The 25697-nt window shown below is 42.4% G+C and overlaps 1 protein-coding gene across 3 annotated transcripts in view; it reads right to left on the bottom strand.

Annotated features, from left to right (window-relative positions):
- LOC112228976 (rho guanine nucleotide exchange factor 15) overlaps window positions 1-13309 on the bottom strand; it is a 34985-nt gene extending 21676 nt beyond the window's left edge. The window contains exons 1-10 of one of the 3 annotated variants that reach the window (XM_024394800.2): window positions 13228-13309; window positions 11390-11945; window positions 9826-10941; window positions 9621-9672; window positions 9412-9476; window positions 8655-8827; window positions 8424-8507; window positions 8038-8198; window positions 7524-7676; window positions 716-845 (exon numbers count right to left, since the gene is read on the bottom strand). In XM_024394800.2, coding sequence (XP_024250568.1) covers window positions 716-845; window positions 7524-7676; window positions 8038-8198; window positions 8424-8507; window positions 8655-8827; window positions 9412-9476; window positions 9621-9672; window positions 9826-10941; window positions 11390-11945; window positions 13228-13236 — 2499 coding nt within the window. In that variant the 5' untranslated portion in view covers window positions 13237-13309. Of the gene's footprint in view, window positions 1-715; window positions 846-7523; window positions 7677-8037; window positions 8199-8423; window positions 8508-8654; window positions 8828-9411; window positions 9477-9620; window positions 9673-9825; window positions 10942-11389; window positions 11982-13227 lie in introns of all 3 variants that reach the window. The other 2 variants (XM_024394799.2, XM_042309219.1) reach the window with 2 other exon arrangements.
- Window positions 13310-25697: the final 12388 nt, after the last annotated feature.

Below are 25697 nucleotides of genomic sequence, written 5' to 3'. Positions count from 1 at the left end.
GAGGCATTTGTCGATACTGATAGGATCGAAAGAAAGACAGCGCTGCTCTCGGAACAGTTTTATCCATGGAAATCTTACCCTAACATTAAAATTATTCCACAATATTGACGATGCTTAGCCTGTAATATAATGCACTAAATCAAGATTTGGCACATCACTGAGCACATGTTATTACATATCATGAAATATATTGAGGTAAAATTGCAGACAGTAATAGAACTCAATGAAATTAACATGAAATTGATTTCAATATGATTGTAATATATTGGTCTACGTAGCCTAAAGGCCTACAGTATTCAACACTGCAGTCATCTCGGGTTTCATCCTTTGCTTTTTTGTAACAATTGCAAAGACATTTGCAACTTTTTATTTGTAGTCAACTCAGAAGTTATCGGTGGTCACAGAGAGACAGATAAATATCTTGATTCTATGTTTAGCGGTTGCCTGTGTATAAAGGGATGTAACATATACAAGGGCAATTGACGCACTTAGCTGTTCTATGAGTGGCTGAGGCAGTTGTTAAATAACGAGCATTTTCAAGTGTAACTTCAGCAACAATGGGTTTTGGAGATTTAACGATTATCATTAGCCTTAAGATGCTTTGGTGAAATCGGACACCGGATGTTGATGCATGTGATGGAATTACAACTATCTAATTGATTCTAATTATTATTACATTATGATGATTCTGGGTTGCAGAGATGCAGCCACTGACCTGTACAAGGATCTTGATGCGTGTGATCCTCTGGAAAGGAAGGAGCAGAAAGGAGGAGAAGGGAAGACGACGACATAGAGGAGACTCCTCCAGCCTCCGCATCACCAACGCAAATGGGTTGTTGGTCTGCCTGCAAAGTGGATTGGTGGGTTAACGAATAGTAATGGGAAGGTCGGCCCTTTTTTCTCTGACTCTGATCTTTCCGACTGAATCTTTCAACTGATTTTGTTCATTTGAGTCAGTAAAGGACGATTTATGTTTTATCGGCCAATGCAGAAACCGGATAGACCATGCAGAGCATTTACCGCATCGCCTTGCCCCCCCCCAAAAAAATTTAACAATGAGGAGGGCTCCGTATAGCTCTGCATTGACATGATTGGTTGACGGTAGGTGGGGTTGGTAAGATCTGTATAAACACAAACTCACTTCCTTGACAAGTTCCTTCACAACAGCTCTGCTCCGCAAAGCACAAGAAGTATGAATGCCCTGACTTCTGCAGAGGCCGCATCGCAGTAAATGCTGTATGGCCAATGCAGAGTCCAGAAAGACCACAAATTGACTTTAATACCCAGAGCACGCAGGACCCCCTACAGGCGACCGATGAACTAAAAACAAAATAATCATGATTCTTCAAGCCTCTCATTCACCATAGGTGTCTTATTGGAGCTGTCATCTGTGACTGAAACTTATAAAACTGTGCTTCTAACAATGTACATTTGGGATTGCTAGGCATACAAATAAGATCATTTATTGACACCTTTTAAATTAGGTCTAGTTGCTGCCGCAACTAGACTAGATTGTGAATGACTTGGCAGAATGAAATTGCTTGACTGGCATGAAGGAGATTTGCCCAATAGCCTAGGTATCATTTGCAAACTGCAGCAGCCCCCGAAATGATTCTTCTTGAGTTTGAGAGATGAGCAGAGGCAGACTTGGTTCTACAAAGCTGTGTCCATCGATAACGTTCAATAATCAATGGATTGCATTCATTCTTACACCATGTGATCTCACAATGATCACGGACATACTTTTTTTGGGGTGGGAGTGGTCGAGTAGGGATTTTTTCTCTGCCATCTTTTTTTCAGAGGGTTGGTAATGGGTTGTTTTTTTTTGTGGGTACTTGTAGGTGGAATGGCTTGTCACTGTGTCTACTTCAGGGTTTGTGTGGGGACTCGGGGAAGGGACAGGACCTTATTTAATTCCATTGCTGATGTGTCTTTAAATATATTTTATGAATCACATCACACCTTTGTCTTGGAATGTAGATTGTTTAAATATGCCTCGCAAGTGGGCTAGCAGCTTAGATTGACCTGTTGAGTGTAGGGGGCAGGATTTTTGTTTTTGGCAAAAAAATGTATCCACTTGAAACTTCCTATTTCTCAGGCCCAGAACCTAGAATATGCATATAATTGTCAGATTAGGATAGAAAACACTCTAAAATTTCCAAAACTGTCAAAATATTGTCTGTGAGTATAACAGAACTGATATTGCAGGCAAAAACCTGAGGAAAATCAAACCAGGAAGTGGCTTCTATTTTGAAAGCTCTATGTTCCATAGCCTGCCTTCGCTCCATTTAAAGGGATATCAACCAGATTTCTTTTTCCTATCGCTTCCTGAAGGTGTCAACAGTCTTTAGACATAGTTTCAGGCTTTTATTTTGAAAAATGAGCGAGAAAGATAACATCGCGTCAGTTATCAGTTAGCTGGGTGTTCGCATGAGTTTTGCTTGCGCAACAGAGTAGGGCAGCCATTGTCTCTCCCTCTCCTATTGAAAAAGCGACAGTCCCGGTTGATATATTATCGATTATATATTTTAAAAAGAACCTGAGGATTGATTATAAAAAACGTTTGACATGTTTCTGTGGACATTACGGATACTATTTGGAATTTTTCTTCTGCGATGTCGTGACCGCTCGAGCCTGTGGATTTCTGAACATAAGGGCGCCAAACAAATGGAGGTATTTTGGATATAAAAAAAGTCTTTATGGAACAAAAGGAGCATTTAATGTGTAACTGGGAGTCTCGTGAGTGAAAACATCAGAAGATCATCAAAGGTAAGCGATTTAATCTATTGCTTTTCTGACTTTTGTGACCAATCTACTTGGCTGCTAGGTGTTTGTAATATTTTGTCTACTGAGAGAGATGTTCTTACATAAACGCTTGTTATGCTCTCGCTGAAAAGCTGTGTTGAAATCAGACACATGCCAGGTGGATTAACAACAAGCTAAACTGTATTTTGCTATATTGCACTTGTGATTTCATGAAAATTAAATATGTTTAGTAATTTAATTTGAATTTGGCGCGCTGCAATTCAGCGGGTGTTGATGAAAATGATCCCACTACTGGGATGGGTGCGCCAAGAAGTTTTAAGAAGGAAAAATTTTACAAAAATATGTGAATTGACTCGGCAACAAGCAATATAAAGTGATATCCTCGTACAACAAAAAAGAGGGGCAATGATATTAGCAAAGTGAAATTTACAATTCATTAACTTAGATAATGGCTCTGAGGGTATAATAACTTCTATCAAAACTACAATCAATATGCATACGATTGCTCTGGTGTCAGTCTGTGCACCAAACACATTTGAGAAAAACTTTCACGGCTCATTAACTTCTTGCGTCGAGCAATCCCGTATCCGGGAGCGTAATTATAGCCTCAAGCTCATTACCATAACGCAACGTTAACTATTCATGAAAATCGCAAATGAAATGAAAGAAATATATTCACTCACAAGCTTAGCCTTTTGTTAACAACACTGTCATCTCAGATTTTCAAAATATGCTTTTCAACCATAGCTACACAAGCATTTGTGTAAGAGTATTGATAGCTAGCATAGCATTAAGCCTAGCATTCAGCAGGCAACATTTTCACAAAAACAAGAAAAGCATTCAAATAAAATCATTTACCTTTGAAGAACTTTGGATGTTTTCAATGAGGAGACTCAGTTAGATAGCAAATGTTAATTTTTTCCAAAAAGATTACTTGTGTAGGAGAAATCGCTCCGTTTTGTTCATCACGTTTGGCTAAGAAGAAAATCTGAAAATGCTGTCTCTACAACGCTGAACTTTTTACCAAATTAACTCCATAATATCGACAGAAACATGGCAAATGTTGTTTAGAATCAATCCTCAAGGTGTTTTTCACATATCTATTCAATGATAAATCATTCGTGGCAGCTGTGTTTCTCCTCGAAGCAAACGGAAAATACACGCAGCTGGAGATTACGCAATAATTGCAACGGAGGACACCAAGCGGCCATCTGGTAGATGTACTCTCTTAAGGTCAATCTTCCAATGATTTGCCTACAAATACGTCACAATGCTGTCGACACCTTGGGGAAATGACACAAAGTCTAAGCTCATTCGTGACCCATACACAGCCATATAAGGAGACATTGGAACACAGCGCATTCAAAATCTGGGGCACTTCCTGTATGAAATTTCATCTTGGTTTCGCCTGTAGCATTAGTTCTGTGGCACTCACAGACAATATCTTTGCAGTTTTGGAAACGTCAGAGTGTTTTCTTTCCAAAGCTGTCAATTATATGCATAGTCGAGCATCTTTTTGTGACAAAATATCTTGTTTAAAACGGGAACGTTTTTTTATCCATAAATTTTAATTTATGGATAAAAAAACGTTCACGAGTATTTTGCAACAATTGTATGATTTCAGACTCATTATTGGTGGTGATTTTAATGCTGTATGGGATCATGTGCGTAATAGAACTGGACCAACAGAGGTGAGAGACCAATGACTATCAACTATGGCGCTATGGTGCTAGGCTCATGAAATCGCAATTATTGACCTCTGGCTCTCTTAATCCTACAGCCAGAGATTTCTATTTTTATTAATTGAGACACCCCAATAATCAAATATATTTCTTCTTCTAAAGATCTGTTTGATAACATTCAAAATGTTGGAAATATTACCCACTGCTTTATCTGACCACAAGGGTATTTTATGCAAAGCCTCTCTTGGTGAAATCATCAGCTCATGTCTCAGATGGAGGAGCAATTATCTGAATTCATTGATATAAGCAATGACTGTTCAGTGTCCTCGAATACTGTGGGATGCAGTCAAATGTTTTATTATCTCATACTCTACCTCATATTAATCTAATTTAAACAATGCAAAATTACTGATTTGGAATTTAAATTATCACCACTAGAAACAAAAATGCACTCTGACATCTCCACAAGCTATTTTTGATCAGTAGACTATCAGAAAATAACTTAATTATTCACATAGACACTGGGCAGAATCTCAGTTTCCTAAAACACTTCTATTATTTTCATGGGTCTCGCCAAGCCTTCTATTAGCCTATTCTATTAGACTATGTGCCAACCAAAACTTTGAAAATATAACTTCAAATAAATCAATGGACGGCATCATACACTCTGACCCAGTATTAATAAATTCAACATTCCGGGACTTTATATAGATCTGAGATCCCACATGATAATGATAAATGTATCTCCTTTCTCCGTGACTTGCAACTGCCACAGCATCACCCTGATGCTCATTCCTGCAACACTAGAGGCACTTGTTACTCCCTATTACTCTGATTTGAACAAAAAAAAACTAGCCAAACAATGAATACCAGGAAATCACAGTTATTTGTATCTTTTTAGGTCAACTACTTCTAGACATTATTCATTATTTCAGTAATAGGGGCTCCTTCAATAGAGACGTGAACACTGCTATAATTTCACTTGCTTTATAATTTTTATGGGTCTATAAATACTGACTCTCCATCACCTACGTATATTTTCATTAGACACAGAAAAAGCTCCTATGATAGGTATTGTTATGGTTCGTCCTACGACGTATGGGAATGGGTGAACAATTCATATGCATGATCCAAGTCCTTTAAACCAATCCCACTGCCATGGTATCAACTGGCAAAATATGCTCATCCCACTTCAACAAAGGCAGATCTTGTTGCCAAGGTTGTCAGAGTCCTTTGGTATTTGCTTTATCCCTAGAACCGCTTGTGTGCAAGTGGTCCGACAGTCCCAACATTATGATCCTATTACTGTACTTGGCACAGACCACCACATTCTGTATCTCTGTATGCAGATGATAAACTGCTCTATGTTGGCAATGCACCTCAGTCATTACTTAACCTTATCAGCGTTTTTAATAACTACAGCTTTATATCTGGGTATAAAAACTGGACAAAATATGCTCTATTACCCCTGAACTAGGCAATGTGTAATTCACAGCTGCCTCGAAACATTCTCAGAGTCCAGCATTTCCGCAAACTGGAAATAGAAATCTATCACTTCTTTCTAATCAATAGTCAAAAACAATTTCAATTACCATCTTAAGAAGCAGAGAGTCTGATGTGGAAAGATGGGAGCAAATCCCAAACTCATTCCAGGCTCAAGACTCGATAATTAAGATGAACATACTGCCAAGAATCAACTTTTATAGTTCCATGATCCTTCTTTCACCACCATCAGTATATTGGGATAGGCTACATTCATTGCTTGCCAAATTCATTTGGAAGAGGAACTCCCTCATATTAAATTCTCTACCCTTCAGTGGGAAAAATGTGCAGGTGGACAAATCTTATTTTACGCCCTCTGTATTTATGGCTAAATCCAAATACCGCTGGTGCCCCCTGGAGGAAAATCTAGTTGCCCCTCACAGACTCCAAGACATATCCCATTCTGATATCCCACTCAAACACTGCAAACTCAAATTTGGCACTAACGTTTCACAACTTATTTCAGTCTGGCACCTGTTTGGAAAACATATCTCTTTTCCTCAATGGTCTCAGACATTACTGAAGGCTACTGTTTCCGTGCATTACTAGACCTACAGAAACATTTTAACCCACCTGGCACTTCCTTTTTCTATTACTTACAGCTCCATTCTGCTTTGCATGCCTATGGGGGAAAGAATGCTCTATATACCCAACTCACAAATTGTTTATTCAGTACACAGGGATTTATTTCAAAATTACATTGTCTGTTAATTAAAATTACCCACAATGCAATTCCTTCCCATGCTTCTTGGAAGAAAGAACAATCCATGCGTACTACTGTAATCAATTGGATTACAGCGTGAAAAGTTATAACCTAAAGTTGGTGGGCTCCTCATTTTTCAAACAGACATCAGTGTCTGCTGTCATTCAAAGACATTATAAACATGTAAATATCTGTAGCACATATGCATGAGGCTAGTGAAAGAAACATAACAGCTCTTTCATCAGCATATGACTCAGTAAGATTGCTAGCATGAACTACTAATTAACTATTAGTTAGGGAAGTCCTGTGAGTGGGGGGGACATGTTTGTCTTGTTCTTGTTCCGTCTGTTTATTTGTCCATGTGTACTTGTTTTACCAATAACAATAAAAACATTTGATGACAAAAAACAAAAAAATATGCTGGAGTACAGAGCAAAATGTGAAAATGTTACTTCACTGTCCAAATACATGAGGGAAGTTGTAATTTAAAATGTGGCTCTATGCTCCAGCAAATGTTTTGTATGAGGTGACAAAAGGTCACCTTTTATTTGAGGGTATTTTCATACATATGTTTTACCGTTTAGAAATGTATTTAGCCCCCGAAGAAGTCATAAGTATTTGGACAAATTCTCTTATAGTAGTTCAATATTTCGTCCCATAATTCCTTGTGACTCTACAAACTTGTTGGATGCATTTTAAGTTTGTTTTGGTTGTGTTTTGGGTTATGATTTCACGATAAATAAATTATTTCAAAATTTCAAAACTCAGAAGCACACAATCTATAAGTACATGGGCCTTATAAGGTGTGGTGGGTGAATTTATTTACTCACACGAGGGAGCTGTAGGCCCTCTCCTGGTAACCCTGGTTACGGATGTAATCAATGTAGACTGAGAAGTCGTACAGGGCATATTGGTGGATGATGTCACACACATCAGTTATCAGAATGTTCTCATCGATCCTACTCAGAAGATCCTTCAAGAACCTGTGAGAAGAATTTGAGAGTGAGGGATGTTTCAATTTACGTAGGTTGGATCTCTTTCTTTACAGTCCCCTGTATCATCCCTTCTCCATTCCCTCTCTCTCCATCCCCCTCTCTCTCCAAACCCTCTGTCCATCCCCTCTCTTTCCATCCACTCTCCTTCTATCCCCTCTCCCTCCATCCCCTTTCTCTCCATCCCTTCCCCCTATTCCACTCTCTTTCCATCCCTTCTCTTTCATCCCCTCTCCTTCCATCCACTCTATCCCTCTCCTTCCATCACTTTTCCCTCCATTCTTCTCTCTCCTTCCCTCCCTCCTTCCCTCCCTCCCTCCCTCCATCTGTCTGTTTTCCAGACATCATTTACCTCTGGCTGACCTCATACACATGGAGTATGTTGGAGAAGAGGGTCTTCTTGTCATGGATCACCAGTGTGTCATCAAGGTCCCGACACATCAGGAAGTGATCAGTGAGAACGTTCAGTGAGTGGAGGTACGAGGCTTCCGATGTCAATACTTCAAACATGCTCTGATAGAAAAAACATTTGTTAAATATTGTTAAGAAAATGTTTCACATAGGAATTTGGTACGGTAAAGGACTGGTATAATGTAACTGACAATATAACTGACTACCCCCCTCCTTTCCTCACCCCGTCCTCCCATCCCCACCCTTCTTCTTTCCTTTCCCTTCCCTCCTTCTCCTTCCCTTCCTCCTCCCCCTGCCCTTCCCTCTCTCCTCCACCCCTCCTCTCACCTCCTGTCTCTGCAGCTCCTCTGGACTGAGTCTCTCCAGGATCCCACTGTCTCTGACCACTGGTAGCTCCTGCCACAGTGTGACCTCCGCGGAGTAAAAAAAAACACAGTCATATTTGAGTGCTGGCCTTTTTCATTTTTATGTGATACATTTTTGGTTCAAAACACCCTTTTTGCTTGTTTACAGAAGAGGATTTAGAGTTGAGCACTCTCATTCTTCACTGAGACTGACCTCTGCGGGGCCATTCCTGGCCCTGAAGGACTGGCCCTTAGGGGCCCCTAAGGACCCACCGCCCCTGAGCCTCATATGGAGGTCCACGGTGGCCCTGCTGGCACTCCGGCTGATGCTCTGGAGCTGGATCGCCTCCTTGATGGACTTAGCCTGGTAGATCTGGTACAGAGGTTCTGAGAGTGGAGGGGAGGGGGTTGGCAGTGGTGGGATGAGGTGAGGTGGGGGAGCAATAACAAGGGAGGAGAGTGGGGGGAGAGAGGGCCAGGGAGAGATATTCAGGGCCAGGGAGAGAGAGGAAGAGAGGATAGGTAAAAAGATACACTGAGTAAACAAACATTAAGAACACCTGCTCTCTGCATGACATAGACTGACAAGGTCAATTCAGGTGAAAGCTATGATCCCTTATTGATGTCATTTGTTAAATCTGCTTCAATCAGTGTAGATTAAGGGGAGGAGACGGGTTAAAAAATGATTTGTAAGCCTTGAGACAATTGAGACATGGATTGTGTAGGTGTGTCATTCAGAGGGTGAATGGGCAAGAAACTATTTAGGTGCCTTTGAACAGGGTACGGTAGTAGGTGCCAGGTGCACTGTTTTGTGTCAAGAATTGCAATGCTGCTGGGTTTTCACGCTCAACAGTTACCCGTGTGTATCAAGAATGGGTGCAACTCAATATGTGTTCCTATTTGGTGTTTATGGTGTATATTGTCTCCGTGTTGTAATATCAGAAATAAAACAAAACCGAGAGACTCTGTACCGTCCAGCCTCAAAGGTCCCCAGTCTGAGGAGATCCTCCTGGGACTATCTGCCTGTTCCTGTGGCCTGTGGAAACACAATGCTGAATGTAAAACATATTTATCAATCTTTTAAACGTTTGAGAAGATTCATAACATAGACGTAAACACATTTATGGTATTTGTGTTGTACTGTATGTTGAGAGTTGCCACTATGGCAGCGCAGACTTACTCCTCTACGCCCTCCCCGTCTACAGTCACCCAGTCATCCCTAACATCAGCATCTGGGAGGGAAAGTGGTGATTTCATCTGGTTTCTAATATTTCTCCATTGATTCATTATTGAATTGTGAGCATTATCCTCATATAAATAGAATTTCTAGATTCATAACCAAATCAACCATAGAATCCATATTTACAAGTTCTTCCCCTACCCACCTGTGGATGAGTGTCGGCTGAGACAGCTAGGGCCACTGGGCTCAGGGTTAGGTGGAAGAGGTTTCATTGGAATCTGAGGTCTGAGTTGAGGAGGGCGGGGCATGATGGGGCAGGGGAGAAGGCAGAGATCATGTAAAACAGGAAGTGGAGGCAGAGGTCGCAGGATTGGCTGATGATGGGGGTTGCCATGGGAGATGGAGGGAGGAGTCTGAGGGGAAGGGGTACTCTTCTGGATGTCTGACTTTGAAATTGAGCTTAGTAGGCCAGAGAGAGAGGGCGTGGACATGCTCTGGAGATTATCTTTTGGAGGAGAGGGATGCTGCGTCTTGTGCATCAGTGGAGGTTTCATTAGGCGTGGGAGTGGGGGTGGATGTGGTTCTTCTCTGTCAGACATGGGCATGGCCTCATATGTAACCTCATCATATGTCTCAGTTTTGTGTTGAGGGGGTCTGGTGTGTGAGCTGTGCTGGTGTGAGCTGTGCTTGGTGTTTGAGCTGTGCTGTTGTGTACTATGCTGATATGAGCTGTGCTGTGAGCAGATCATCAGGGCCAGGGAAGATTCTGCGTTGGATGATGTGTTATGTTTTGAAGGGAAGGATCTCTGGCTGTTATTCTCGCTGACCTCGTGAACTCTGACCTCTCTGTGCTCACTGAACACAGCAGCTGTCTCTGTCTGGCACCCTGTCTGACTTTTCCTCCCTCGCTCATCTGCTCTGAAAGATCCCAACATCTCTTCATTCACCTCCTTCCTCTCTCTCTTCTGGTCCTGATTCCCTCGTTTTTCTTTCTCTCCATCCCCTGTCACTTCTATGTAGTCATCTTCATCCTCTTCCTTCCCCTCCTTCACCACTCTCTTCTGGTGCTCATTCCCTCGTTTGTCTTTTTCTTCATCCCCTATCACCTCTACATAGTTATCTTCCTCTTCCTCCAGAGGAACCCAGACTAACTTCATGCCAGTTCTCCTCAGGTGACAGATGCACTGGCACTGTGTCATGTTGCCATGATGACCACTAGGGTTTTGTCTGCTCTCAATGGTAACACACACAGGCGCTGTGGTTTCTCTGCTCTCAATGGTAACACACACAGGCGCTTCATCCACCTCACTTCCATCGGGAGCTGAAAGAGAGTGCGTGTTATTGTGTTGTGACTGTGAAATACAATGTGCTTGTTTGTTCATTTGTTACTTACTTATTAGTGCAACATTATTATATCAAATAATCCATTCCATGTGAACCTAACCTCGGCACCCAGAACCTCGGCATCCTAACCTCGACACCCAGAACCAAATCTCCCGCTACTCAATTTTTACATTAATGTCATAAGAGACTACTTGGAACATAAAACAGATTCTGTACGTCCGAGACATGATCGTTTTTTACTCTTTCTCTTCCTCATAGACATATGGACATGGATATATAGGAACATCAATATACCACAAGGTTTTCTCTGTTCCTTCATGTGCAGGAACACACCCTTTTCATGTATTCATTTTCAGAAAATAGCGCTGACTACTAATCATTTTACAAAGGAACATTCTGAGGTTAAGAGATGTGACTTGGCTTACCTGATCTGTTTCCTCGTCCATGTCCAGGTGTGAGAAGGGTGCCCAGATGGTTGTCTGTCTTCTGCCCCAGGGGCACGGCATCACTCTGTGCTGTGGGTTGTGCTGTAGGTTGTGTGTGAGGGCCAGAACGTGGCTTTCTCAATGGTACTGGAGGTGGTATGAGGCTGAGTTCCACAGGGCTCATTATTATAGCATCATAGTTGGCCTGCTGGGCCCTTGCCTGTCCTCTGTTACTGTCTGCCTGCTGTCCTGCCTCTGTCCTTGTCCTTGTCCACCCCACCACCCCACAGTCTCCCTGCTTTGCCCCAGTCACTGTCTCTGCCCCTGCCTCTACCCCTGTTCTTGTCTCTAGTCCTGCCTGCCCCATCACCTCATTCTCCTGGCTGCTGAACTTACGCACAATCCTCTTCACCTTCCCCTCCAGTAGTTGATGTTGTTTCCTCTCCTGGCTCCTCTCCCCTGATGGGGGTTGGTTCTGGTTCGGGTTTGGTCTGTTCTGGTTTCTGGTCTGGAAGTGGTTTGGGATGTTTGGCCCCAAGGATTTGAGGTTAGAAGGCTTTGGGGGAATGACGGATCTGGGTTGAAGTCTTGACTTCATTAACAACAAGGATATTGATAAAACTTTATTATCAAAGCAATTCTTCTTATGACTCACCACTATTTGTTACTTTTACACTGAATAAAAATATCAACACAACATGTAAAGTATTGGTCCCATGTTTCATGAGCTGAAATAAAAGATCCCTGACATTTTCCATAGGCACAAAACGTGTATTTCTCTCAAATTTGGTATATACACAAGCTGAATAAACAGCATGATGATTACACAGGTGCACTTGTGCTGGGGGGCAATAAAAGTCCACTCTAAAATGTACAGTTTTGTCACACAACACAATGCCACAGATCTTAAATTGCCAGATAATCTGATGCCATCAGAGCTGTTGTCAGATAATTGAATGTTCATTTCTCTAACATAAGCCACCTCCAAAGTTGTTTTAGAGAACTTGGCAGTACAGCCAACTGGCATCACAACTGCAGACCACATCCGGCTTCTTCAACTACAGGATCGTCTGAGACCAGCCATTCGGACAGCTGATGAAACTGTTGGTTTGCACAACTAAAGAATCTCTGCACATATCAGCGTTGTGTGGGTGAGTGGTTTGCTGATGTGAACAGAGTCCACCCATGGTGGCAGTGTGGTTATGGTATGGGCAGGCATAAGCTATGGACAATGAACAAAATTGCAGTTATCGATGGCAATTCGAATGCACAGGGATACTGAAAAGGAGTGGGACAACAATCCACAGGCCACAATCAACAGCATGATCAACCTTATGCAAAACAGATGTGTGAGACAAATGGTGGTCAAACCAGATACTGACTGGTTTTCTGATCCACGCCCTACTGTTTTTATGTATCTGTGACCAAAAGATAAATATATGTATTCCTAGTCATGTCTAATTCATTTATTTCAATTGACTGATTTGCTTATATAAGCTGTAATCCTTGAAATTGTTGCAAGTTGCTTTTATATTTTTGTTCAGTGCAGCTGAAACGGGCCTCCGCTATTACTACCCCCTAATCTTTGAAATGCGACATAGATCAGCAAGGAAAGTAAGTTAAAGATCACTACAAGGGAGTTGACACAGGAGAACTCAATCACTTTCATAAAATTATCATTCAGCAGAAGCATTTACCCAAAGCATCATAAATACCTGTCAACATTAACAGTGACACTTTCAGTATGTGAAGTTGAACCATGAAGTTGAATAGGGTGCCATTTGGGACGGCACAATGACTTTGATGATAATTAGTAGATATTATTAATATTTACATACCACGATCATGTCTTTTCCTGCATGCAGTCCTCTGTGAGACTGAGAGTGGTGTGCTGTAGACTACTTTCATTTTACAGTGGGCCAGATAGGGGGTCACTTCTGCATTTTGTCTGTAGAATTACCCCGTACTCTCTTAGTCATAGGGGAAGTCCTTAAAGGGGAAGTTCACCCAAAAACACTTCTGGGCCCTTTATAACAGTTGCCTGGTCGTTTGTCAGTTCCCCAGACAGTTTTTAGGGTCATTGCTTGAGTATTTAGATGTACGGTGCATTCGGGAATGTATTCAGACCCCTTGACTTTTTCCACATTCAGACTCTTTACTCAGTACTTTGTTGAAGCATCTTTGGGAGTGATTAAAGCCTTGAGTCTTCTTGGGTATGATGCTACAAGCATGGCACATCTGTATTTGGGGAGTTTCTCCCATTCTTCTCTGCAGATCCTCTGAAGCGCTGTCAGGTTGGATGAGGAGCGTCGCTGCACAGCTATTTTCAGGTCTCTCCAGAGCTGTTCGATCGAGTTCAAGTCCGGGCTCTGACTGGGCCATTCAACGACATTCAGAGACTTGTCCCGAAGCCACTCCTGTGTTGTCTTGGCTGTGTGCTTAGGGTGGTTGTCCTGTTGAAAGGTGAACCTTTGTCCCCAGTCTGAGGTCTGTATTCAGACCCTTGACTTTTTGGCACCACACGGCCAGGTCTCTGACCTCCTTTCATCGTTGTCGTTGGCAAACTTAATGATGGTATTGGAGTCGTGCCTGGCCATGCAGTCTTGGGTGAACAGGGAGTACAGGAGGGGACTGAGCATGCACCCCTGAGGGGCCCCCGTGTTGAGGATCAGCTTGGCATATGTGTTGTTACCTACTCTTACCACCTGGGAGTCCAGGATCCAACTGCAAAGGCAGGTGTTTAGTCCAAGGGTCCTTAGCTTAGTGATGAGTTTTGAGGGCACTATGGTGTTGAACGCTGAGCTGTAGTCAATGAACAGCCTACTCACAAAGGTGTTCCTTTTTGTCCAGGTAGGAAAGGGCAGTGTGCAGTGCAACAGAAATTGCATCATCTATGGATCTGTTGGGGCGGTATGCAAATTGGAGTGGGTCTAGGGTTTCTGGGATAATGGTGTTGATGTGAGCCATGACCAGCCTTTCAAAGCACTTCATGGCTACAGACGTGAGTGCTACGGGTCAGTAGTCATTTAGACATGTTACCTTAGTGTTCTTGAGCACAGGGAATATTGTGGTCTGCTTGAAACATGTTGGTATTACAGACTCAGACAGGGAGAGGTTGAAAATGTCAGCGAAGACACTTGCCAGTTGGTCAGCGCATGTTCGGAGAACACGTCCTGGTAATCCGTCTGGCAGCTTTTACTGGAGGCAGCTATTCTATCTTGCCGATACAGCGTAAAACCCGCCAGCTGTATTTTATGAATGTCGTTGTTCAGCCACGACTCGGTGAAACATAAGATATTACAGTTTTAATGTCTCATTGGTAGGATATTTGTGATCATAGTTCGTCTACTTTGTTATCCATCGATTGTACGTTAGTCAGGACTGACGGTAGAGGCAGATTACCCACTCGCCTTTGGATCCTAACAAGAAAACCTATGTCCCCAATATCTTTGTCTCTTTCTCATGCGAATGATGGGGATTTGGACCTTGTCGGGTGTCTGAAAATAAATCCTTTGTGTACAACTGGTTAAAGAAAAATTATTTGTCCAGTACGAGGTGAAAAATCGCTGTCCTGATAACCAGAAGCTCTTTTCGGTCATAAGAGACGGTTATTCGGTTAACCTTACTTTACCTTCAGAGATTACTAAATGGTAGCCTAGCTAGCTACGATCTCTTTGTTTACTTCCTTTAGTTTTGATTTCCTTTCTTGAAGACCAATAGTAAGACACTCCTTCATCCCGCATCCTGTATTATCCATTTTAGAACCACGAAGAACAGTATCTACCGGATTACAGACCATATGGAAGAGTTTTGCGCTAGCATGAAGTAGGTCTTTGTTTTTCTTTCTTACATTAAACACCACATTTATTTGTCAATTCAATGCAGTGACACCAATCGTTGTTTATGGAAGAAAAAATATACTGTTTTTAATGCATTTTAGGTAATTTCGGAAAATCAGCATTTTGATATAAAAATACAGAAATCTAAATACTCAAACAATGGACCTAAAAACTGTCTGGGGCATTGACAAACAGCCAGGCAAGTGTTATAATGGGTCCAGGCGTGTTTTTGGGTAAACGTCTCCTTTAACTTGTGCTTTTGGTTCACTTTGTTTATGATGTTGTAACGGCGTTCGTCTGTTGAAGGAGAGTCGGACCAAAATGCAGCGTGGTGGTTACTCATGTTCTTTAATGAAAAAATAGCGATACATGAAATAACTAAATAAATACAAAAACAACAAACGAAACGTGAAAACCTAATTACAGCCTATCTGGTGAACACTACACAGAGACAGGAACAATCACCCACAAAATACACAGTAAAACCCAGGCTACCTATGGTTCCCAATCAGAGACAACGAGAATCACCTGACTCTGATTGAGAACCGCCTCAGGCAGCCAAGCCTATGCTAGACACACCCCTAATCAGCCACAATCCCAATGCCTACAAAAACCCCAATACGACAACACAATAAACCCATGTCACACCCCTGCCTGAACAAATAATTAAAGAAAACACAAAATACTAAGACCAAGGCATGACAGATGTATACTGTGTATCCAACGCAATGTGTTTGTTACAACACATTGTACTGTTTGCCTATGATAGCCTACAGTGTCTTTAAACTAATTATTGTATCATTGTGGAGTGACACTTAAAAAAAATAAAAAAATGCTCTCACTTTAAAACATTATTTTTTTCCTTCACTTTATACTGTATGACAATCAGACAATTTAGCGATAGATTGGCATGTCTGATAGTCTAACATGTCTCATCCCCTGGGAGATAAGAGATACTGTAGAGTCCATTCTGACTGTGACTGGGTTGGAAGCAGTGTGCTTTTGAGGTAGATGTAGGCACAGGAAGTATGGAAAGTGTATCGTATATGTCACGCCCTGACCTTAGTTCCTTTTTTATGTCTCTATTTTGGTTTGGTCAGGGTGTGAGTTGGAGTGGGCATTCTATGCTGTTTTCTATGTTTTCTTTTCTATGCGTTTGGCCTGGTATGGTTCCCAATCAGAGGCAGCTGTCTATCGTTGTCTCTGATTGAGAACCGTACTTAGGTAGCCTTTTCCCACCTGGTGTTTGTGGGTAGTTGCTTTCTGTTTTTGTGTCTGCACCAGACAGAACTGTTTCGGTTGGTCTCTTTATTGTTTTGCTATTCAGTGTTCAGTTCAACTAATAAAAGATGAACACGTACCACGCTGCACCTTGGTCCTCACCTTCTTCCACCAACAGTCGTTACAGTATAAGGAACTACTTTCACACATCTTCATTTCATTTCTCTTTCAAAGATAAAATGAGGAACATGTTAAGTGCATTTTTTTGAGAAGTGCTACAGTACACCACAATCCTGGGTCCTATGCATGCTCAGGTTGTACAAATCATGTACAACACATTTGACACAATGGTTGTGATACAATTCAATTTTTGTGATATAATGGATTATTTGTCTGCACAAAAATGTTTACACAACCACTGTGCGGTGTTCCCACAACACATCATTTTTTTGTGTAGACAGACTTTCCGTTCTATCAAAACTTTTGTGCCAAAATGTGTTGTACAGTTGTTGTACAACTTGAGTGTGTACAGTAACCTCTACTGGATTGTGAGATAAAACTGAATGAGAATAAATAATTGTGCATCACAGGAGTGCATGGCAGGCTTTTATACAGGCAAATCAATCTGAATGTCAACTTACAAAGATGTTTTATCTAATGGTTATAAACAACTACAACATATATAAACTCAGCAAAAAAAGAAACGTCCTCTCACTGTCAACTGAGTTTATTTTCAGCAAACTTAACATGTGTAAATATTTGTATAAACATAACAAGATTCAACAACTGAGACATAAACTGAACAAGTTCCACAGACATGTTACTAACAGAAATTGAATAATGTGTCCCTGAACAAAGGGGGTCAAAATCAAAAGTAACGGTCAGTATCTGGTGTGGCCACCAGCTGCATTAAGTACTGCAGTGCATCTCCTCATGGACTGCACCAGATTTGCCAGTTCTTGCTGTGAGATGTTATCCCACTCTTCCACCAAGGCACCTGCAAGTTCCCGGAATGACTCTAGCCCTCACCCTCCGATCCAACAGGTCCCAGACATGCTCAATGGGATTGAGATCCAGGCTCGTCACTGGCCATGGCAGAACACTGACATTCTTGTCTTGCAGGAAATCACACACAGAACGAGTAGTATGGCTGGTGGCATTGTCGTGCTGGAGGGTCATGTCAGGATGAGCCTGCAGGAAGGGTACCACATGAGGAAGGAGGATGTCTTCCCTGTAACGCACAGCTTGAGATTTCCTGCAATGACAAGGAGGTGAATCCGACCATCACCCCTGGTGAGACAAAACCGCGACTCGTCAGTGAAGAGCACTTTTTGACAGTCCTGTCTGGTCCAGCGACGGTGGGTTTATGCCCATAGGCGACGTTGTTGCAGATGATGTCTGGTGAGGACCTGCCTTATACAACAGGCCTACAAGCCATCAGTCCAGCCTCTCTCAGCCTATTGTGGAGTGTCTGAGCACTGATGGAGTGATTGTGTGTTCCTGGTTAACTCGGGCAGTTGTTGTTGCCATCCTGTACCTGTCCTGCAGGTATGATATTCAGATGTATCAATTCTATACAGGGGTTGTTACACGTGGTCTTTAACTGCGAGGTCGATCTGCTGTCCATCCTGTCTCCATGTAGCTCTGTCTTAGGCTTCTCACAGTACATACATTGCAATGTATTGCCCTGGCAACATCTGCAGTCCTCATGCTTCCTTGCAGCATGCCTAAGGCACGTTCACGCAGATGAGCAGGGACCCTGGGCATCTTGCTTTTGGTGTTTTTCATAGTCAGTAGAAAGGCCTCTTTAGGGTTATAAGTTTTCATAACTGTGACCTTAATTGCCTAAGCTGTTAGTGTCTTAATTAACGACCATTCCACGGGTGCATGTTCATTAATTGTTTATGGTTCATTGAACAAGCATGGGAAACAGTGTTTAAACCCTTTACAATGAAGATCTGTGAACTTATTTGGATTTTTACAAATTATCTTTGAAAGACAGGGTCCTGAAAAAGGGGCATTTCTATTTTTGCTGAGTTTATGTTATAAAGCATTAAACATCATCACAATTATTTTCAATTACTTACTCTAGCAAGTCCTGTAAGTGGGGAGTAATGGAGTTTGGTAAATTTGTCTATATAGCTATTGGTTGAAGCTCACTTTTAAATTCAAATTTTCCTACCATCATTTCTAAGCGAATATGACACCAATCACAATGAAAATGCATAATACCAACATCATTGGAGGTACACAACGTCATGTCTGTTACTGAGAAGCACATCTAGATTTTTTTTACAGGATTGTTAGCAATTTAGTTAAGAGTATTTCTTGCGGCTACCTAGATAAAATTCTAGACATCGGATTAAAACGAAAATGTAGCGTCCATAAAAATTAAAGAATGTAGCGTCTTATTAAATTAAAGAATTAAAGAAATTACGGATTGACTAAATTTGAAGGTGCAAAAGTTTTCATTAAATGTATAATTTATCACTCTCACATTTACGTTTCTGTCCAGTAAGAAACAACAATGTGCTACCTTTTTGTATTTCTGACAGCGCTAACATTTTTTTCAAGAGTTCTTTCAAACCAGGCCAGCAACACGGTTGCTCATCAACTCGACAACACAAACAGCTTGCCGACTGCATCAGCCAGGCAGCAGCCAGCCATGATAAGAAGTGGTTGAAGACAAACCTAGGCTAATATAGATAGCTAGCTATATGTTGGTACTCAAGCTGAGGTTAATCAATAAAGGCATACAGATAATCTTCCAACATGAAAAATGGGTCAGTTGTCATTAGTGAGCTGAATGTGATTTTGTTTTGATTAGCTAACGTTAGGTAGCGAGCTAGCCAGCAGCTCTGATGTTAGCTAACTAACGTAACGTTATACCACAGATATAACAAGTTACCAGTCAGAAGAGAGCTAACGTTGGCTAGCTAGCTAACTAACTATAACCAACCGCATTCCGTACAAATTTGCGCAACCGCAACATTCAAATGAGGCTGCAATGAAAACTAATGGGACTGTAGTGACTGTGTTGACATCAACATCGGGGGTGTGAACTCCATTTCTATTCAAGGGTTGATTGACATGGTAATGGCTCAATAGTATTGGAGAAAAGTTTTAAAAACATAGCCCTCCGACGCTGTACGTTAAAATGTGACGTGTCATGACGTAACGTACAGCATGCATAAAGCAACTAATTCTGTCTTACAGCCTCTCTCCACCAGGTTTAAGCGCTTCTCTCACTGTTAACACATAAGGTCTGTAATGTTAGTTAACGTTAAATTGCTTTGCTTTGGATGGGCGTGTATGTCTGGTGTACTAGCAAGCTAACTTTTTCTTAGCAAGGCAATTTTATCAGCTAAAGTTTGTGTTGTGTGAGGCATGTTATGGGCTGTAATCTGGTTATACACAACGTTAGCAAGAAAGTCAATTTCACTGTATGGAATAACTAACAGTAGATGAGCAATGCCCATTGCATAATGTAGTATAAATTAGCAGCATGGCAGTTTGGCAAAGTTTGGTGTTGACTATGAACTTTACTTAGCCAGCTAACATTAGCTAGCTATGCTTTGTGGAAGAATGTGGGATATAGCAAGCTAAGTTATTGTCAACATTGAGTTGTTACTGACTAACTAGTTGGCTAGACATTTGTTTGCTTACTCAGATGACTTCAGCCTTATAGAAAAAAAACTCCCTTGGCAAAATGTAAAAAAATCATGAAAAAGAAAGGAGGACCAAGGCACTCTTCATATAATGAATTAAAATGCCTTTATTGGTATGGCATGTTCAATAGAAACAACGTTTTAAAAATCCGACGCGTTTCGGCTGCATGGCCTTCGTCAGGGAGTACAAAGAAATAATACAATGTCCTCTTTTGAACCCTGGAAATTAAAAACAACAAAATACATTTTAACTGAGAATAGGCATTGGTCTGAAGCCAAAAAAGAAAGGAATTCACATGAGAACCACAATGCTTATTCCACCTACAGTATGCTCTACCAGGTTTTCCAGCACACAGCTTTGACCTACTACAGTAGCTATGTTGGTATTGTACTAAATACAAGTGTGTGTGTTGGTGACCGATAGAGTTGTGCTACATGATGGTGATGCCTGGACAGAGGACATATTTGTCCTCGATCCGCTCTCCTCGGAGCCATCCCAACATGTTTCCTCTAAGATTCCTCCTCTTCCTGTAGAGACAAAAAACACACACACACAACACACACACACACACACACACACACACACACACACACACACACACACACACACACACACACACACACACACACACACACACACACACACACAGTTCATCAGTACAGGTCCTTGATTCGGTTAAAAGGGAATCAGAGACAGTGAGGGGGCAATGCTCCCTCCACAGATAGAGAAAGACAACATTGTAAGTATATTGTTTAGTATTTCAAATCATCACATCCTCTTCAGTCTGAGGATCTGTGTTTATTAGTCTAGTAGGCAGCAGCACCACATTAAGATGGAAGACCCACCACCTCAGAAAATTAGAAGAGCTGGTTATTTTTTTCTATTGATAAGCTGTTGTGTCATCTCTCTGATCCTGCTGCAAAGAGAGATGTTGCATGCATGTCTAACTAGCCTTTGTGTGCCAGCCAGGGAAGCTGGTAAGCCAGGGAAGCTGGTAAGTCTGATATGGGATACCGCCTGAGTGTATTTTACTGTATCTTTTTTCATGTGTTTCTCTGTGTGTTCCAGGAGTGTGTGGTCCAGTAGAGCCTACAACTTAGCTTGTACCTACGGTAGGCTCCACAGATTGCTGAGGTGAAACTGACTGTCAGACTGTCTGTCTGCTAGAGGAAGATACTGTAGTTTAGACATTGGTTGGTATGTGAACCACCACCTGGATTCAGTCCTATGTAGCAATATTTGAAATTCTGTTTTTTTAAAGTAGAGATTGGATAAAAGTTGATATTCCGAGTTAGAAAATGTTATATCATACACTGCAGTTGAGGAACAATGAGAAAGTAATTCTGCTTTGAAAGTTTCTAAACCCCACTTTTGAGAAAATGGCCCGTAAATGTTTTGGTACACCTACTGGAGAGCTCTACTTTGTCTACACCCATTCAGCATCGTTCACACCCTCTTAAGCCTTAGACCCACCCATCTCTTTAAGGACTCACAGTGTAGTAAACAATCAAATATTTCAAGATTAAAAGTGGTGAAAGTATCAGCAAAAAGTAGTAGTAAAAATAAACTTGATCTATTCCTTGGCCTATATCCTAATCTGGCGGCGCCGACAGAGATGGCCGCCTCGCTTCGCGTTCCTAGGAAACTATGCAGTTTTTTGTTTTTTTACGTGTTATTTCTTACACTAGTACCCCAGGTCATCTTAGGTTTCATTACCTACAGCCGAGAAGAACTACTGAATATAAGATCAGCGTCAACTCACCATCAGTACGACCAAGAATATGTTTTTCGCGATGCGGATCCTGTGTTCTGCCTTACAACCAGTGCAACGGAGCGGATTACATGCAGCGACCCAAAAAAACGACTCAGAAAAAGAGGGAAACGAAGCGGTCTTCTGGTCAGACTCCGGAGACGGGCACACCGTGCACCATTCCCTAGCATTCTTCTTGCCAATGTCCAGTCTCTTGACAACAAGGTTGATGAAATCCGAGCAAGGGTAGCATTCCAGAGGGACATCAGAGACTGTAACGTTCTCTGCTTCACGGAAACATGGCTAACTGGGGAGACGATATCCGAAGTGGTGCAGCCAGCGGGTTTCTCCACGCATCGCGCCAACAGAAACAAACATCTTTCTGGTAAAGAAGAGGGGCGGGGGCGTATGCCTTATGACCAACGTGACATGGTGTGATGAAAGAAACATACAGGAACTCAAATCCTTCTGTTCACCTGATTTAGAATTCCTCACTATCAAATGTAGACCGCATTATCTACCAAGAGAATTCTCTTCGATTATAATCACAGCCGTATATATCCCCCCAAGCAGACACATCGATGGCTCTGAACGAACTTTATTTAACTCTCTGCAAACTGGAAACGATTTATCCGGAGGCTGCATTCATTGTAGCTGGGGATTTTAACAAGGCTAATCTGAAAACAAGACTCCCTAAATTTTATCAGCATATCGATTGCGCAACCAGGGGTGGAAAGACCCTGGATCATTGTTACTCTAACTTCCGCGATGCATATAAGGCCCTGCCCCGCCCCCCTTTCGGAAAAGCTGACCACAACTCCATTTTGTTGATCCCTGCCTACAGACAGAAACTAAAACAAGAAGCTCCCACGCTGAGGTCTGTCCAACGCTGGTCTGACCAAGCTGACTCCACACTCCAAGACTGCTTCCATCACGTGGACTGGGAGATGTTTCGTATTGCGTCAGACAACAACATTGACGAATACGCTGATTCGGTGTGCGAGTTCATGAGAACGTGCGTTGAAGATGTCGTTCCCATAGCAACGATTAAAACATTCCCTAACCAGAAACCGTGGATTGATGGCAGCATTCGTGTGAAACTGAAGGCGCGAACCACTGCTTTTAATCAGGGCAAGGTGTCTGGTAACATGACTGAATACAAACAGTGCAGCTATTCCCTCCGCAAGGCTATCAAACAAGCTAAGCGCCAGTACAGAGACAAAATAGAATCTCAATTCAACGGCTCAGACACAAGAGGCATGTGGCAGGGTCTACAGTCAATCACGGACTACAGGAAGAAACCCAGCCCAGTCACGGACCAGGATGTCTTGCTCCCAGGCAGACTAAATAACTTTTTGCCCGCTTTGAGGACAATACAGTGCCACTGACACAGCCTGCAATGAAAACATGCGGTCTCTCCTTCACTGCAGCCGAAGTGAGTAAGACATTTAAACGTGTTAACCCTCGCAAGGCTGCAGGCCCAGACGGCATCCCCAGCCGCGCCCTCAGAGCATGCGCAGACCAGCTGGCCGGTGTGTTTACGGACATATTCAATCAATCCCTATACCAGTCTGCTGTTCCCACATGCTTCAAGAGGGCCACCATTGTTCCTGTTCCCAAGAAAGCTAAGGTAACTGAGCTAAACGACTACCGCCCCGTAGCACTCACATCCGTCATCATGAAGTGCTTTGAGAGACTAGTCAAGGACCATATCACCTCCACCCTACCTGACACCCTAGACCCACTCCAATTTGCTTACCGCCCAAATAGGTCCACAGACGATGCAATCTCAACCACACTGCACACTGCACACTGCCCTAACCCATCTGGACAAGAGGAATACCTATGTGAGAATGCTGTTCATCGACTACAGCTCGGCATTCAACACCATAGTACCCTCCAAGCTCGTCATCAAGCTCGAGACCCTGGGTCTCGACCCCGCCCTGTGCAACTGGGTACTGGACTTCCTGACGGGCCGCCCCCAGGTGGTGAGGGTAGGCAACAACATCTCCTCCCCGCTGATCCTCAACACTGGGGCCCCACAAGGGTGCGTTCTGAGCCCTCTCTTGTACTCCCTGTTCACCCACGACTGCGTGGCCACGCACGCCTCCAACTCAATCATCAAGTTTGCGGACGACACAACAGTGGTAGGCTTGATTACCAACAACGACGAGACGGCCTACAGGGAGGAGGTGAGGGCCCTCGGAGTGTGTGTCAGGAAAATAACCTCACACTCAACGTCAACAAAACTAAGGAGATGATTGTGGACTTCAGGAAACAGCAGAGGGAACACCCCCATCCACATCGATGGAACAGTAGTGGAGAGGGTAGCAAGTTTTAAGTTCCTCGGCATACACATCACAGACAAACTGAATTGGTCCACCCACACAGACAGCATCGTGAGGAAGGCGCAGCAGCGGCTCTTCCAACCTCAGGAGGCTGAAGAAATTCGGCTTGTCACCAAAAGCACTCACAAACTTCTACAGATGCACAATCGAGAGCACCCTGGCGGGCTGTATCACCGCCTGGTATGGCAACTGCACCGCCCTCAACCGTAAGGCTCTCCAGAGGGTAGTGAGTTCTGCACAACGCATCACCGGGGGCAAACTACCTGCCCTCCAGGACACCTACACCACCCGATGCTACAGGAAGGCCATAAAGATCATCAAGGACATCAACCACCCGAGCCACTGCCTGTTCACCCCGCTGTCATCCAGAAGGCGAGGTCAGTACAGGTGCATCAAAGCTGGGACCGAGAGACTGAAAAACAGCTTCTATCTCAAGGCCATCAGACTGTTAAACAGCCACCACTAACATTGAGTGGCTACTGCCAACACACTGTCAATGACACTGACTCTACTCCAGCCACTTTAATAATGGGAATTGATGGGAAATGATGTAAATATATCACTAGCCACTTTAAACAATGCTACCTTATATAATGTTACTTACCCTACATTATTCATCTCATATGCATACGTAGATACTGTACTCTATATCATCGACTGCATCCTTATGTAATACATGTATCACTAGCCACTTTAACTATGCCACTTGGTTTACATACTCATCTCATATGTATGTACTGTACTCGATATCATCTACTGTATCTTGCCTATGCTGCTCTGTACCATCACTCATGCATATATCCTTATGTACATATTCTTTATCCCCTTACACTGTGTATAAGACAGTAGTTTTTTGGAATTGTTAGTTAGATTACTTGTTCGTTATTACTGCATTGTCGGAACTAGAAGCACAAGCATTTCGCTACACTCGCATTAACATCTGCTAACCATGTGTATGTGACAAATAAAATTTGATTTGATTTGATTTGACTTGCAGGTCATGTTGTTCTCCACAATTACGTCTCTGGTAAACACACCCTATATCAAATAAAAATGTATTTGTCACATGCACAGGATACAGAAGGTGTAAACTGTACAGTGAAATGGTTACTTGCATAGTGGAGTCTTTTATTTAGACATATAGCTAGCTAGCTAAACAATTAACAATTCATCCCAACTCTAATGCCACGCTAAAAACAACTGGGAACTCAATAACATAAAATCTGACTGGGAAAAATCTATTTGAACAGTCATCCAGCTTAGAATTCCAATTTGGGAACTCTGGCCCCTTTCTAGAGCTTCTACACAGATGATGCTCATAATTTTAGCTAGCAAGCCAGCTAACGTTTTACATTTACATATGAACGCTTCTCCTTCTGTCATGGATGCCATGGTTGCCCTTAGTTTGAAGATGTAATCCTGAGACAGGTGTTTTATACAACAGCCTTCTTTCTATGTTCTCTTTTTGGACTCTCTCCGCA

The sequence above is a fragment of the Oncorhynchus tshawytscha genome, linkage group LG30 (genome assembly GCF_018296145.1).
Source record: "Oncorhynchus tshawytscha isolate Ot180627B linkage group LG30, Otsh_v2.0, whole genome shotgun sequence".
Taxonomy (NCBI): domain Eukaryota; kingdom Metazoa; phylum Chordata; class Actinopteri; order Salmoniformes; family Salmonidae; genus Oncorhynchus; species Oncorhynchus tshawytscha.
Note: the sequence above shows the minus strand (reverse complement) of the source record. Positions and strands in the feature narration are given on the sequence as shown.